This window comes from Eutrema salsugineum, unplaced genomic scaffold, assembly GCF_000478725.1.
Source record: "Eutrema salsugineum unplaced genomic scaffold, Eutsalg1_0 scaffold_5, whole genome shotgun sequence".
Lineage (NCBI taxonomy): Eukaryota > Viridiplantae > Streptophyta > Magnoliopsida > Brassicales > Brassicaceae > Eutrema > Eutrema salsugineum.
The window spans coordinates 14,117,633-14,133,191 of NW_006256612.1; the positions used below are offsets into that span (position 1 = coordinate 14,117,633).

General features: G+C 36.0%; 4 protein-coding genes across 4 annotated transcripts; 3 read left to right on the forward strand and 1 right to left on the reverse strand.

Moving 5' to 3' along the window:
• The first annotated feature begins 4,269 nt into the window (after nucleotides 1–4,269).
• Nucleotides 4,270–7,601, forward strand: LOC18994353 (probable beta-1,3-galactosyltransferase 2). The gene is made up of 11 exons (XM_006417994.2): nucleotides 4,270–4,658; nucleotides 4,919–5,015; nucleotides 5,109–5,182; nucleotides 5,252–5,463; nucleotides 5,575–5,638; nucleotides 5,735–5,807; nucleotides 5,903–6,023; nucleotides 6,142–6,229; nucleotides 6,319–6,444; nucleotides 6,529–6,638; nucleotides 7,029–7,601. The coding sequence occupies exons 1-11, from the start codon at nucleotides 4,549–4,551 to the stop codon at nucleotides 7,175–7,177; spliced, it is 1,224 nt and encodes a 407-aa protein (XP_006418057.1). The 5' UTR covers nucleotides 4,270–4,548; the 3' UTR covers nucleotides 7,178–7,601.
• Nucleotides 7,602–8,660: 1,059 nt separating this feature from the next.
• On the forward strand, nucleotides 8,661–10,699 carry LOC18994354 (ent-kaurenoic acid oxidase 1). Its single transcript, XM_006417995.1, has 7 exons — nucleotides 8,661–8,899; nucleotides 9,013–9,490; nucleotides 9,574–9,837; nucleotides 9,940–10,029; nucleotides 10,121–10,306; nucleotides 10,405–10,529; nucleotides 10,606–10,699. The coding sequence occupies exons 1-7, from the start codon at nucleotides 8,661–8,663 to the stop codon at nucleotides 10,697–10,699; spliced, it is 1,476 nt and encodes a 491-aa protein (XP_006418058.1).
• Nucleotides 10,700–11,546: 847 nt separating this feature from the next.
• Nucleotides 11,547–14,666, forward strand: LOC18994355 (putative pentatricopeptide repeat-containing protein At1g31840). Its single transcript, XM_006417996.2, has 2 exons — nucleotides 11,547–14,148; nucleotides 14,305–14,666. Exon 1 carries the CDS (start codon nucleotides 11,565–11,567, stop codon nucleotides 14,046–14,048), a length of 2,484 nt encoding a protein of 827 aa, XP_006418059.1. The 5' UTR covers nucleotides 11,547–11,564; the 3' UTR covers nucleotides 14,049–14,148; nucleotides 14,305–14,666.
• A 380-nt stretch (nucleotides 14,667–15,046) lies between these two features.
• LOC112084050 lies at nucleotides 15,047–15,387 on the reverse strand. Its single transcript, XM_024152330.1, has 2 exons — nucleotides 15,285–15,387; nucleotides 15,047–15,069 (listed from the first exon to the last, which is right to left on the reverse strand). The coding sequence occupies exons 1-2, from the start codon at nucleotides 15,385–15,387 to the stop codon at nucleotides 15,047–15,049; spliced, it is 126 nt and encodes a 41-aa protein (XP_024008098.1).
• Between the last annotated feature and the right edge of the window lie 172 nt (nucleotides 15,388–15,559).

Below are 15,559 nucleotides of genomic sequence, written 5' to 3' on the forward strand. Positions count from 1 at the left end.
ATACAAACGACAATAATTTGAGTTAATTTTAACAACAGTTTTATCAAAAAGTTATTGTCAAGAAAATGGGGTCCAGGAGTAAGATCAATCAAAATGGAATATTAGAACTGTCTAAGAAATAATTGGGCATCAAAAGAATCAATTACTTCAAATTTGCTGCTTCAAAAGAAAAGAAGGAAAAGATAGGAGCCACAAATAAAATTTGGGGCAATAAAGACAATTAGAAGTGGGTGTGGGCCTGGGGGTTATGGAAAATTCATGAATAATAGAGGCCATATAAGTTTTTTTTTTTTTATAAGAATTCTACTGATGTGTGTGCGGTTCAAAACGATTTTTTTTTGTTTATATATCTTAAGAATCATCACCCCTTCAGAAGAGAATAATATATTCTACATAGAAACTACATATTGTTTGTTAAAGCATTAGGCTGTAGTCCTGTAGACGCTGTTGATATGAATGAACATATTTGAAAACAATGAAAATCCATTTTATATTTGAGTGTAACTTATTTTATTTTATGTAAAGCAACAAATGAAAATCGTAGTCCTAATTTGCTATGATGAATCTTGGTTCTCTAAAAGCCTAACAAAACTATTGTGTCTTTAGCAATTTAGTTCATCTTTACAGCATGAAGCTTCAATCAAGACTATATTTTGCTCATATGTTTAAAGCACCTATATATTCACTTAAAAAGGGAAAAAAAGGAGAAGTGAAGCAAATTTTTAATTAATGTTACTACTTTATTTTTAAAATAGTTAAATGTTACTACTTCACCTTTAATTACGTGACAAAGCATTCTTTATTTCAAGTGAACATAGGAGGTTCCTTAATCATCCTTTTTATATCATGAGATTTGACTAAACACTTTTTTCTTGGGAAGATTCTAGTTTCAAATGGAAAAAATGACTCGGCCTACAGCATCCAATTTCATAATTTTTAACCTAAGCGGTAGCTTCTTCTTTTTGGTATCTGCTTGAAGCAGATCTGGTATATGTAATAAATGTGGATTTGATAAGAAAAGATGATTATAAAGAAAAAGGTTTAAAAACAAATAAAAAGTGACATCTGAAAAAGGAGTAGCAACAAGAAACAGATCGATGGATGATGGAAATGGGATTGTCAGCTTTAAAGGGGTTTGCTTGAAGAAGAGAGTGACCAAACTTTGACATTGAATTTGGTAAAGTGACAGTCTCCTCTTTCAAGCAAAGCACCTAACTTCTACCATGCACCCTCTCTCACCAATTCATCGATTTCTCAATGTACTAAATCACCGAGCATAACCGATCTTATCAATAAGTAAACTAATTATATGCTTGGTTTAGCGATTACTAGACCCAATTGATTTGTTTAATAATTGCTTCTGTATATATTTTTAGTAACGCTTCCTACTGAACGACGTTATGTTGTATTTTTATTAGGTCCACTAGTAAATGTTCTGATAAATCATGAGGAGTTGTTTTACTAGGTCCACTAATAAATGTTCTGAGCTTCTGATAAAGAAAGAACTAGTCGATGTTCATTAAACACAGGAACCCTAGCCGACCGAACCAGTTCACCGAAGCAGGTTCGATCGATTTTTTGCTTCCTTCTTGTACGTAATTTCTAAACCGGCCGGTCGGAAGATTTTGGTTAGTGATTGATATAAGTTAAGTCTACATTTTCAGTTAACCAAGCCGTACCTTTCAAAATGATTCTATTGAACGTCAATGCGGTTGCGACCGGTGTATACTTAAATGACACTCATTTTTCGCAGAATTTTTTCTTTTTTACTTCGAATCATTTCTCTGAATTATTGGTGGCCATACATACTAAAGTATTAAGGTATATGTCTACCTCACTTTTATGGTTGTGTAAATTTTGATTCTTTTGACTTCCTCTTTGAGACACAAATGTCCATCATATCCATCGATTGAGTAATAATAGAGACCTCATCACTTGTTGAACCATGTAATTTAGTCATTTTGTGATCATATTATCGTTGTATTACTATTCAAATTTAAATATCATTATGCATGTTTCAGAGATAACAACAAAAAAATCAAAATTGATTCCAAATTTATTTTGCCAAAATATTTGAACTATCTTATTTAAAAGAAAACAGACAAACTACGAGAAATTAACACCATAGTATAGTTTACCCATATACAAAAAAAGGAGACATCTAACATCTATTAAAAGACAAACATGTTTGAATACAACCATGTTGTGTGATTAACAGCTATTATGACACACAAAACACAATACACGTTGTACTTGACCATCATCCAATTCTCAAATTATAATAATTAAGTATAAATTTACTGTTCCCATATATAGTGTTCCCATATATATATATATATATTTTTTTAAAAAAATAGTGTTCCCATATATACCGGATAAAAAATTATCAACGATAGATCTGAAGACTGAAGCTTGAGTAATTAAAAATATTTGGATAACATTGATCCAATCAAATTATTACAGTCTCGTCTGTTTGTTATTCAAATAAAATAGCACCGACTTCTTGAAGGATCATGGCATGAGCACAACCATCGATGGAACATTACGTGAAGAAAACAAAAACTAAAAATTCTATTAATTTTCTCACTATTGAGTTCAAAATCCGAGAGAGAGAGAGAAGGTTTTACCAAGCATACCAAAAGTATTATTTGTTTGTGTTTTGTGTTTCATACGGAAACTTTCAGTTACGACATAAATTTGTGTTGACTGAAGGTTGAAGATGCTTATATTAATATTAGCTGAATTTCAATACTAATTCTTAAAATTTCATTGGAAAAATGGAAATTTATAGTGACATCAACTGGTACACCGAATTTTAATTAATTGCATGTAACTTGGTTACCTTAGCAATTAAACTGATATTTGTTTGGATTACATAATTTGATCAATTTGTATGTAGCCCTCAAGAAGATGGCAACATATAACTCTGATAAATCAAACATATCTAAAGTTTTGATCAAGTTTTTGACCGACAAGAAACCATGCAACTAATCATTGATCAATTGCTTAGTAATCCTAATGAGTTATATGGCAAAAGAATTCAAGTAAATCAATAATGACATAACATTTTTCGAAAAAAAATAAATAATAAAAATAAACAATCCCTAACCAAGAACTAGACCGCAGGACAGATCGATCGTCAAGGCATGTGGTATCATTTTGGACATAAGTTACGAACTCAAAACTTTTGTGAAATGTTCATAATGACACGTGGAATAAGCTCGTGAGGTGGGACCCGCTGGCTCAATATTTGGGGATAATTTTTGTTGTTTACGCAGTGACCTTGTGATGCAAAATGGAAAGCATCACACGATGGATCGTAGTATAGTAGTAGTATTACAGTCGCAGAATCTCTGATGAACTGAAAAGACCCAACTAAATAGTAATAACTGTTTTTCATTTTTCTTTTGCCTCTCCCTTTTTTCTTCTTAATTTGAACTTATCTCTTCAAAACTACTCCCTCAATTTTTAAAACTTAAATTTTTAGAAATGTTTGTCCAAAAACAAATGTTTTGAAAAACAAAATGGCTTCACAAAGATATGTTGTATTTTCTACACCAAATCTGATTTAACATTTATCAATCTCAACGTATATTGCATATTCGTCAGCAATTTTTTGAAAATATTTTAATTGTTTTGTTAATTTCAGGATCTAATAATTAAAAGCTTAAGATTTATCCATGAGTCCACCAAGACATGAATAAAATATTTAATCCTTTAAAATATCATCCGAACTTGTATTTTGAAATACAAAAATGTAAACAAATAGAATCACCGTCGAACTTATTTGTCTTTCGAAACTAATTTTTCTTTGAAAATTCATTGAATAGTCAATTTCAGTTTACTAACCAATTTAACTCCCCCATCTATCCTAGATACGTAGCCAGGGGAGGGCCAGCCCAAAGCTAAAGTCAAAACCATGTTTATTTTTTCAGTTAAGACCTTCTGAACATATATATAAAAATAACATCTCTACACAAATACTCTGTTGGGTTAAAAATTCCTATACTCAGAAGTTTTGTATTTTCAATTAGTTTTCTTCGCAGAAAAACAGAACACGAAGACGGTATTACTGACTTTTTTTTTTTTTTTTTTTTGTCGACAGACGGTATTACTGACTAATGATTCGAAATTCGAACTACAAATTCAATGAAACACCAAGTTTGTTAATACTTTATAGGGACAGTTTGGTAAATTAGGAAAACTCTTGGTCTGTTTATTAAATTGGACCTGGACGGTTAAGAAGTCGTTCTGATTTCGTCTCCCTTCTCTTTAACGTCATTTCTCTCCCAAACTTTCCTGCGAAAATCACAGAGAGCAAACACAGAGGTAGAGACGTTAAAGAGCTTCTTTAATCTTCTCGCCATCTGCGAAAAACTCAGATTCTGGTTTCGGAAGAAGCTCTGGAGATTTAAGTGCTGCTTCTTCTTGTTCTTGTTCTTCTTCGAGCTGATATGTAGCGTTTGGTTCCGATGATGGAGCTCATCGGCTTGAGATAGCCTACGGAGAGTGCTGGAGATCTTTAATTTTCTTTCTATTTTGAGGAAAATGTCGACGAAGATCAAAGGAGAGCATTCTTCTAGAAGCTTCGCTTCGCGGAAATGGACATTTTTGCTCTGCATAGGGAGCTTCTGCGTCGGAATGTTATTCACAGATCGGTAAATTTTTCAAATTTGACTGGTCATCTCTCTCTCTCGTCTTCACAGATAATATTTTTCTAAGAGATTCCGTTAATTCGTGATTTAGCTTTCGTGTTGAAATGAATCTTGACTATTTTAGTCTATTCACAACTCCTTAGTTTCCAAGTTTCTTCATTTTTTCTCAGTTGCTCTAACTTCTAATTTGAGATGATCCTGAGTTTTTTTTTTTCAGCAAAATTGCTCTCTCGTTGAACTTTCGGATTCCAATTTTGTTGCAGGATGTGGAGTGTACCTGAATCTAAAGGCATGCCTCGTCCATCCGTAACCGAAGCTGAAAGATTGAAGCTGATATCTGAAGGCTGCAATCCAAAATCTGTGAGTTTTGATCCATGTTCCAGTTTGATTCATGTTCCAGTTTGATTCATGATTCTTAGCTTGTGTTTATGATCTGACTAGTTTCCTCTTTAGCTTTACCAGAAAGAAGTAAAACGAGATCCCCAGGCTTTGTTTGGAAAAGTATCCAATACACATTATGCTATACAGTGAGTTTTAATCTTGTGCTATGATTTTCACAAATACATACACAACTTTCTGATGTTGGTTACCTGCAGGACATTGGATAAGACCATTTCAAGCTTAGAGATGGAGTTAGCTGCTGCAAGGTCAGTGCAGGAATCTCTGCAAAACGGTGCTCCTGTATCAGATGATATGGGGAACAAGGAACCGCAGGGAAAGAGACGGTATTTGATGGTCGTAGGGATTAACACAGCTTTTAGTAGCCGAAAGAGAAGAGATTCTGTTCGAGCAACGTGGATGCCTCAAGGTTTTAGTTACCACTTGCTTGTTTCAGTCTCTTTCTGAATCTTAATGACATGTTTACCTTTGATCAAATATGTTTCTTGAGGCTTGTATCTGTTGAAAATGTTGTTTTTAGGTGAAAAGAGGAGGAGACTTGAAGAAGAGAAGGGGATTATTATCCGATTTGTCATTGGTCACAGGTGAGAATCCAGTTTCCTTTTAGTATAATATAGTTTCTGATGTGATTTCTCATTTTGGTTCTCTGTAGTTCATGCTGTGTGTCATTGATTCTATAGTGCCACGGCCGGGGGAATTCTAGATCGAGCCATAGAAGCTGAGGACAGGAAGCATGGAGATTTCTTGAGACTGGTATACTTCTGATTTTGGTTCTCCGTTTGGAATCCAAAGGCCTAAACTTTCAGCTCTTATCTTCTTCATTTTCATTGCTCTGTTGCTTTTGACAGGACCATGTTGAAGGGTACCTAGAGTTGTCAGGCAAGACCAAAACTTACTTTTCTACAGCGTTTTCAATGTGGGATGCAGATTTCTACGTCAAAGTAGATGACGATGTTCATGTAAATATAGGTAAGTTCTAGAATCTTTTACCTTGATCTCCCCTCAACTATATGAGGAAACGAGTTGCTAGTTGCTACACTATGCTGGTAATAGTAATGGGTTTAATGTTTCGTTGAAATGTCTGCAGCAACTCTTGGGGAAACACTTGTTAGACACCGGAAAAAACCACGGGTCTATATCGGTTGCATGAAATCTGGTCCTGTCCTCTCTCAAAAGTAAAGCATCTCTCTCAGTTTCTTCCTTCAAACCCTTTTTTTTACTCTGATTCTTCCTGTTGTTAAGTCTTGTTGGTATTATGGAGCAGAGGAGTGAGATACCATGAGCCAGAGTACTGGAAATTTGGTGAGAATGGGAACAAATACTTCCGTCATGCTACTGGACAGATATATGCCATTTCAAGAGACTTGGCTTCTTATATCTCTATCAATCAGTAAGATGAAGATGAGGGATTAATACATTGTATTTATGTCTCTTCTGTTATCTCATTCTTATACATTTTAAATAAATGTTGCAGGCATGTTCTTCACAAGTATGCGAATGAAGATGTTTCGTTAGGAGCTTGGTTTATCGGAATCGATGTTAAACACATTGATGATAGAAGATTATGCTGCGGCACTCCTCCTGGTAAGCCTAGATATCTTTTTCATTTCCTAAAAGTTTTCTAGGTCCGATTTGATACTTTTTAGATGCTTCAAGAAGTGATATGACTCTTGATAAATGTATAGACTTTGAGTAACTTAGATAAAACATCAACATCTTTGCTGTTCTGCACCTAACTACAATAATATCTGCTTTAAAGCTAAAGGCTTAAAGCTTAAAGTGAAATATAAACCCTATCTAAAAGAGATGACTCGTCCCTATCAAAATATCTCTACTGATACAAAGTCTTACCAAGAACCTGAATGTCTCAAATTTGACGAAAACATCAAATCTTACTTCTTGTTTCAAACATATTACTTTAACCTAAAACATACTGCAAATTTACTCAAAAAGATTGGAGTTTTGGTATTGCAGATTGTGAATGGAAAGCGCAAGCTGGAAACATCTGTGTAGCATCATTCGACTGGACCTGCAGCGGAATCTGCAGATCAGCAGATCGCATCAAAGAGGTTCATCGACGTTGTGGCGAAGGCGAAAATGCGCTTTGGAGTGCCACCTTTTGACATATAAACAGAAGAATGATAAAAAAACAAACGGTTTTGTTCAGCCTCCAAAAAAACAGCCCAAAGATCAGACGAAGGTGTAAAAAGATACCATTTTTTGTGCTTCTTGATATTACCAAGAGATATCCACTTTTGAAATCATCAGTACGTAGGAAAAGCAGGACTACACAGATCAGTGTGAAATCTCTGGCAAGAATCGCGACTGCGTTTTGGATACGTTGCAATTGTGGCGTTTCCGTTTTAGTTTTAAGGAAACCGAGCACTGCAGTGAACGCCCCTGCTGTTTTGTCCTTTTTGGATGGCTTGGAAATGAAGCAACTTGTGGATTTGTTACATCAATACAAAAACTATACCCTGCTTCTTTTGCCTATAGAACTATTGCCATAACAGAAATCTATAAAACAAATCTAACTGATCATCTACATAATGTGTAGCTTTTTTTGTGTTTTTTTTCTGACATCTTTTAGCTATATAAATCTGTATGAGAGTTGCAATGTCTTCAAAATTACATTGGGAAACTAGAAATAATAATGTGCATAATATTGGATAATTTGTTTTTGTCAGTCACAGAGACACTCTGGCTCTGTTACTAAAGTTAGGGCTTTTAATGTCCCTGACCCCCGACAAGCATCTTCTTACTCGAAACTCAAGTGGGAATATAAAGAAATTGGTTTCAGCTAAAAAAAAAAAAAAAAAAAAAAGAAATTGGTTTCAGCTCATCAAACATCAGAAAAGCATTCGGAGAGATTGACACGGTTAGATAAAAATCCGTGACTTCGTTTCTTATCGAGTCTGAAACCCAGGGAAGAAAAATTGAGCTATCAACCAAGAGAGAGAGAGCGAGAGGAGATCTACAGGCGCAAGTTATCGATTCGTTTGAAATCAATATTATTATATACACGAAATTTATGGGCCTATCTGATGGGCTTTAAATCTTAAGGTATAAGCTGCAAAGTTTGGTTTAGTTGGTATCAGTGGTTCATTTGCATTGATGGTCAGTGTTCTAACCGTAATTGACCGAGTATGAGATGTGTTAAAAATTTCGGTTTAATACTTACCTTTTGGTATTAATGAGTCCTTATCCATGGATTAATATGTTTTAGATGGTAATACTCGTACTCGACACATGTAAAGATAGTACTAATTATGGTGAATTAGCTTAATTATCATAAAGAAGCATATGAGCGTGGCGCATGTCACTTGGTATTTGTCCCACCACAAATCCGATAGGAACACGTCCTTCTATCCCTTAGAAATTTCCTAATAAGATATGCTATTCTACTACCAGAAATTGCACAGATAACAAATTCCCAAATTTTAAAGAGATATTTTACCAGTTTTAATTGGGGACTACAAGGTAATTTTTGATCAACTGTACGTACTATTTAACAGGTGTGAGAGTTTTATACATGTACTGTTCTACATGAAGAGGAAGATACACATATTCGACCAATAAAAAGAAATAAGGGTTGGGAAATTATCTATGGGGGAAACAACGAGTTGGATCCCAATATGGTTCCCTTTGATGGTGTTGGGAAGTTTTAGTCTGAAATGGTTGGTTAAGAAAGTGAATGTGTGGGTCTATGAGTCCAGCCTTGGTGAGAACAGGCACTATCTGCCACCAGGAGATTTGGGTTGGCCTTTCATTGGCAACATGTTGTCTTTCCTCAGAGCTTTCAAGACTTCTGACCCTGACTCCTTTACCCGCACCTTGGTCAAAAGGTGTAAATCTATATATCTATATATATCTGATAATCATCAACAGTTGATTTTTGATCACATCAATACTCACTCTCCAAGTCTATATATATATGTCGTCAATTAATGATGTGCAGGTATGGACCTAAAGGCATGTATAAAGCACACATGTTTGGGAACCCAAGTATTATTGTAACAACACCAGACACTTGCAGGCGTGTGCTGACAGATGACGATGCCTTCCGGCCAGGTTGGCCAACATCTACAATGGAACTTATTGGAAGGAAGTCATTCATTGGCATCTCCTTTGAAGAACACAAGCGTCTCAGGCGTTTGACTTCTGCTCCAGTCAATGGCCATGAAGCTCTCTCTGTCTACATACCTTACATTGAAGAAAACGTCATTACCGCTCTAGACAAGTGGACCAAAATAGGAGAATTTGAGTTTCTGACTCATCTGCGTAAGCTTACCTTTAGGATCATCATGTACATCTTCCTCAGCACTGAGAGTGAGAATGTCATGGACGCGTTGGAGCGAGAATATACAGCTCTTAACTATGGTGTTCGAGCCATGGCGGTTAATATTCCTGGTTTTGCTTACCATAGAGCACTCAAGGTATAAATTAACTTAATCAATATATTCCATTTTTTTTAAGATTGTCTTAGGATCATCACTTAGCTTTCGATCCATTTTTACAGGCGAGGAAGAAACTTGTAGCTGCCTTTCAGTCCATAGTGACTGAGCGTAGAAATCAAAGGAAGCAGAACAATTCATCCAATAAGAAGGATATGTTGGATAATCTTCTTGATGTTAAAGATGAAAAAGGGAAAACTTTAGATGACGAAGAGATTATCGATGTTCTTCTGATGTATCTTAATGCCGGTCATGAATCCTCTGGCCACACCATTATGTGGGCTACCATTTTCCTTCAGGAACACCCTGAGTTTCTACAAAGGGCAAAGGTAAATGGAGAGTAATATTATATATAATTTCCTTATCCTTTTTCTATATTTTGTTTCTTGCGGAGTAAGTCATGTTATTAGTTCGTGTTTTTGCATAAATAGGCCGAACAAGAGATGATCTTGAAAAATAGGCCTAAGGGACAAAAGGGACTGACTCTAAAAGAAACCCGGCAAATGGAGTTCCTATCGCAGGTAAGATTTTGGTGTCTCATATCGCAACAGATTTTATCGGCTGTGTTTTTTTTTGGGGTACTGATAGAAAGATCTGGTGTTTCTTCAATAGGTTGTTGATGAGACACTTCGAGTCATAACATTCTCACTTACCGCATTTCGGGAGGCAAAGACTGACGTTGAAATGAATGGCTATTTGATCCCAAAAGGTTGGAAGGTTTTGACGTGGTTTAGGGATGTTCACATGGACCCTGAAATCTACCCGGATCCAAGAAAATTTGATCCATCTAGATGGGATGTAAGTTATTCTCTTGCATTTTTCGATCCAAAGACTTAATTTTTGAATGTTCAGAGGAAAAAAAGTAGCTTTTTTTTTATGGTGGTTGTGTTCTTCAGAAGGGTTTCGTACCAAAAGCTGGCTCGTTCCTTCCTTTTGGTGCTGGAAGCCATTTATGCCCAGGAAATGATCTCGCTAAGCTCGAGATTTCAGTTTTTCTTCATCATTTCATCCTCAAATATCGGTAAGACTAGCAAAGTTTGAATCTTCAAAAATCAAATCTTTCTCTAGTATGCTGAAAATAATCCATATTTTTGCAGGGTGAAACGGAGCAACACCGAGTGTCCAGTGATGTACTTGCCTCATACCAGACCAACTGATAATTGCTTGGCAAGAATCAGTACTTATCAGTAAAACTTGATTCTCATTTTCTCCGTTAGGCTCTAACGACAATAGTGCCGTCAACTTTTGTTTATCAGTTACGGAGTTCGTTAACTCCTTGGTCAAATAGTCTTCCGTTCGAAACGGAGTTCGTTAACTCCTTGGTTAAATAGTCTTCCTTCTTCAGACTACTGGCTCTGTTCTATGAAACAGAGTTTTCATTTGGTATTTTACTATTTAATGTTAAAAACTTTTTATCTTGCTTTGATATATATGGGAATTTTGAAAGCAATTACTCGATTGTTAAAGTTAATACTGGTTGCTCTGCTTTGCTAGACATTCTTCGGATTTTGAAATCCTCGCTCCTGAGCAACACATTGTGATTCGGATTCCTCTTTACGACATCGCCAACTCTGGAAACGGAATCAGATCCTGATTCGGTTAGTTCAGTGCCATCAACGGCTAAGATTACATCTCCCGGAAGCAATCCAACACGAGAACACGCACACACCCAAATAAAAAAAAATTATATAAAAGCAGAAATTTGTTAGAATGAATTGTCCCACATCGACAACAATAGTGAAAGAGGAATTTGAGATCTCATTAAATAAGTAGAGTGAAAGAGGAATTAGATATCTCAATTTTAAAGCCCAACAAGTCTCTGTCAAATATTGATTGATAAAAGCCAATAAGTTAAATTTTAAACGGTTCAACAGACAATTAGTCGGTTTAATCATTAAGTTTGGGCGATTGGTTCAACTAATCGACCAGTTAGAATAAAGAAAAAAACACGAGAGGTCGGGTTAATTGGGTCAAATCAGGTTTTGCGATTTCTTAGAATAAAAAAAAAAAAACAAGAGAGGGCTCAGTTTCCGCGCCAATGGGTACTCTTTGAAAGATGTTTCTTTTTTCTTCATTTTTTTCACAATTACGGCTGAACATTCCAAAACCTTGTCGGTTTTCGTCTAATTCCGTTAAAGCCCTAGCTGCTGGTGTCTCTAAAGCAATCAAAGAAGGAAACTTTAACCCGTTAGATTCTGAGTACGGTGCAAATTCGCTACGGAAGGAGACGAACTTGATTCTTCTTTCACTTCAGTCTGATCCTTATTCTGCGGTCAATTATTTCCGATGGGCAGAGATGTCTGGATTAGCTCCTTCTTTCTTTACCCTTGTTCATGTTTTGGTTCGTCATGGGAAGTTCGATGTTGCAGATAAGGTGTTTGATGAAATGATTGCCAATCGTGGAAATATAAGTGTAATGCTGGATAAGTCAATGGACTTTCCTTTGAATCACAGTGTTGTTTATGGGTTTTTGATGGAGTGTTGTTGTAGATATGGCATGTTTGATGAGGCTATGGAGATAATTGTGTATAGCACTCAATCAGGTGTAGTTATAGCGAAGGATTCTGTGTATAGGATGCTGAATTATTTGATTGACGCTGCTCGTATTGACTTAATAGCTGATCATTTCGATAAACTATGTAGAGGAATCGTCCGTTGTGGTTTGAGTGCTCATGGATTTGTGTTGGATGCTCTTTTCCGCAAAGGAGAGGTCACAAAGGCTTTAGATTTTCACCGACTAGTGATTGAGAGAGGTTTTCATGTCGATATAGTTTCTTGCAATAAGATTTTGAAAGGTCTTATGATTGATGATCAGATAGAGGTAGCTTCTCGTATGTTCAGCTTGGTGTTGGACTGTGGTCCGCAACCTAATGTAGTGACTTTTAGTACGCTGATAAACGGGTTCTGCAAAAGAGGCGAAATGGACAGAGCATTTGAGCTTTTCAATGTAATGGAACAGAAAGGGATAGTGCCTGACTTGATCGCGTACAGCACTCTGATTGATGGATACTTCAAAGCAGGGATGTTAGGAATGGGTCATAAACTTTTCTCGCAGGCATTACATAACGGCGTGAGGTTTGACGTAATTTTTTTCAGTTCAAAGATTGATGCATATGTAAAGTCTGGGGATTTAGCAACTGCATCTGATGTGTATAAGAGAATGTTGTGCCAAGGAATTTCCCCTAATGTGGTTACCTACACCATTCTCATAAAAGGCTTGTGCCAGGATGGAAAAATTTACGAGGCTTTTGGTATTTATGGTCAGATCTTGAAACGTTGTTTAGAGCCATCCGTTGTAACTTATAGCAGTCTCATTGATGGTTTTTGCAAGTGTGGGAACTTGAGATCCGGGTTTGATATGTACGAGGATATGATAAAGATGGGCCATTCACCTGATGATGGCATTTATGGTGTGATTGTAGATGGCCTTTGCAAACAAGGGCTAATGCTGCATGCTTTGAGATTCTTTGTTAAGACTCTGAGCCAGTCGGTCCAGACCAATGTTGTGGTTTTTAATTCTTTAATAGATGGCTGGTGTAAGTTAAATCGTTATGAAGAGGCTTTGAAGGTGTTTAGATTAATGGGGATTTATGGTATAAAACCTGATGTAGCCACATTCACCACATTTATGAGAGTGAGTGTCATGGAAGGTAGAATAGAGGAAGCACTATTTCTGTTTTTCCGGATGTTCAAAATGGGTTTTGAACCTGATGCTGTAGCATTCTGTACACTAATGGATGCATTCTGCAAGCATATGAAGCCAACCATTGGGCTTCAACTTTTTGAGCTTATGCAGAGTAATAGAATCTCTGTGGATATCGCGGTATGCAATGTCGTCATTAATTTGTTATTCAAAGCTCAACGCGTAGAAGATGTTTCTAAGTTTTTTAATAGTCTTCTCAAAGGAAAGATGGAGCCTGATATTGTTACCTATAACACAATGATATGTGGCTACTGCTCTTTTAGAAGGTTAGATGAAGCAAAGAGGATTTTCGAGATGCTTAAGCTCACCGCTTTTGGACCCAGTTCTGTAACTTTGACGATATTTATCCATGCGCTCTGTAAAAACGATGCTGTGGATGATGCTGTAAGGATGTTCTCCAGAATGGTGGAAGAGGGCCCTAAACCAAATGTTGTCACATATGGTTGTCTAATGGATTTTTTCTCAAAATCCATCGATATTGAAGGTTCTTTCAAGCTTTTTGAGAATATGCGAGAGAAAGGTATTTCTCCAAGCATAATAAGTTATAGTATCATAATTGACGGTCTTTGCAAACGAGGAAGAGTGGATGAAGCGACAAATATCTTCCATCAAGCCATAGATGCAAAGTTATTGCCTGATGTTGTTGCCTACGCGATTCTTATTCGTGGTTGTTGCAAGGTTGGAAAACTTGCTGAAGCCGCATTGTTGTATGAACATATGTTAAGAAACGGAGTCAAACCAGATGATTTGCTGCGACGAGCCCTTTTAGGATATAATCTCCCAAAATGGTTGATGAACAAAGGAATTTGGGTACACGACAAAATGATGCCTGATTAGGAAGTGAGTGGTTTGAGCAGAGACTTAAAGAGAGAGGGAGAGAAATGATCCATCATCCATATGTCTTCTCCGGAGACTCCTCATCGCTTCATTGACGATGGTATGTCTCTCGTTTCATCTAATTTTGTCATTTAATCGATCTGATCATGTTATTATATAATTCGTATATCTACTATACGCGTCCATCATAAATATATGTATACATGTGTATGTGTGCTTGGTATTAATACATTTTTTAGTGACTGAACATCATCAGGATCAAAGATTGAAGAAGAAGTAAAGCATAAATCATCTAATATATATGTCGGCAAATGTTTGATGAGAACGAGAGAAAATGATCTGTTTGGATTTACTAGTTTGATCGAAACGATATCTCTTTTCTTTCGATTGCTTCGATGAACAAGATGGGAGACGCTCATGTCTTGAGGCAAGCAAAAGATCACCAATTCCCCCTTTTAAAACTTCAATCTCTTTGTAAGAGACTAGTATTACATAATCTGTGTGTTTAATTTTCGATTTTTTTTTTTGTTTTTTTTTTCACCAGAAGTATTTTTATGACCACGATTTGGCATACTACATCTGTAGCACTTACTGAGGTCCAATATTTTTCTTTGTTATCCTAGCTTGAAGTTTCATAAGAATCGTTATTTAGATTGATGTATAAGCATGAAGATGCATATGCATGTATGTATACAATTTATATATTATTAATCGGAAGTGGATTTTGATTGGTGGTTTTAGTTGGGGAATTAGTAAACATTAAATGTGTATAGTAAGGTTTAGACAATGTACTTACAAATGCATGTGAGCCGAATTTATTATTTTCTCTAGAGTTTCACCGTTGACTATTGTCGGCACCGTTGACTCTCACCGTTGATTTTTCCGGACTCGTTTCTGAAAGGTCAACATCATGTATATCCATCACGGGTATAATTATTTAAAAGGAAAAAAGACAGAAGTAAAAAATCACAATATTAATCACCGCAGTTGAAATTTTTCTAAAAACCAGTTCCAATTTTTGCTTTTTTAAAAAAATGAATAAGCACAAATAATTATCGGTAAAACTCGGTTTAGTCATTAATGGTTATATATATGCGGTTGTGATGGGTTGAAATGTCAACGAATTTGGATAATAATAAAGGAAGAGTAATTAATGAGCAAAAGTAGAGATCGAAAGTTTCTGAAGAGTATGAACTAGTTAAGTGTGTAGATCTATTTTGACTTGAAAGAGAAAACATTTCCTTAAATGTTTCCCGCCAATGGCCCAACGGCCCCAAACGCGTAGAACGTAACATGCATGGTGATCCATATTAATGGCTTCTTCATCCCACTTGCTCATTATTTTTATTGAACTCTAAAGATTCAGGTACGTTGTCTATTATATAAGGCAATGTTTAGTTCCGGTTATTGAGACAACCACAAAATCACCAGAGAAGAGAAATTAGGGTAATATTGTTTCTCTGGTGATGGAACTTAAGAGCGTTACCTGTTTGATTCTTTCTTTGATTTGC

What these genes read in the sequence shown, in the direction of transcription:
- LOC18994353 (XM_006417994.2), top strand. Translation starts at nt 4,549, where the DNA reads ATGTCGACGAAGATCAAAGGAGAGCATTCTTCTAGAAGCTTCGCTTCG. An exon ending in AATACACATTATGCTATACA is followed by an intron (nt 5,183 to 5,251) that starts GTGAGTTTTAAT and finishes GGTTACCTGCAG; the next exon opens with GACATTGGATAAGACCATTT. An exon ending in ATGGAGATTTCTTGAGACTG is followed by an intron (nt 5,808 to 5,902) that starts GTATACTTCTGA and finishes TGCTTTTGACAG; the next exon opens with GACCATGTTGAAGGGTACCT.
- LOC18994354 (XM_006417995.1), top strand. Translation starts at nt 8,661, where the DNA reads ATGGGGGAAACAACGAGTTGGATCCCAATATGGTTCCCTTTGATGGTG. An exon ending in AGTTTCTACAAAGGGCAAAG is followed by an intron (nt 9,838 to 9,939) that starts GTAAATGGAGAG and finishes TTGCATAAATAG; the next exon opens with GCCGAACAAGAGATGATCTT. An exon ending in AAATGGAGTTCCTATCGCAG is followed by an intron (nt 10,030 to 10,120) that starts GTAAGATTTTGG and finishes TTTCTTCAATAG; the next exon opens with GTTGTTGATGAGACACTTCG.
- LOC18994355 (XM_006417996.2), top strand. Translation starts at nt 11,565, where the DNA reads ATGTTTCTTTTTTCTTCATTTTTTTCACAATTACGGCTGAACATTCCA.
- LOC112084050 (XM_024152330.1), bottom strand. Translation starts at nt 15,387, where the DNA reads ATGAGCAAGTGGGATGAAGAAGCCATTAATATGGATCACCATGCATGT. An exon ending in CGGGAAACATTTAAGGAAAT is followed by an intron (nt 15,070 to 15,284) that starts GTTTTCTCTTTC and finishes TTTTTAAAAAAG; the next exon opens with CAAAAATTGGAACTGGTTTT.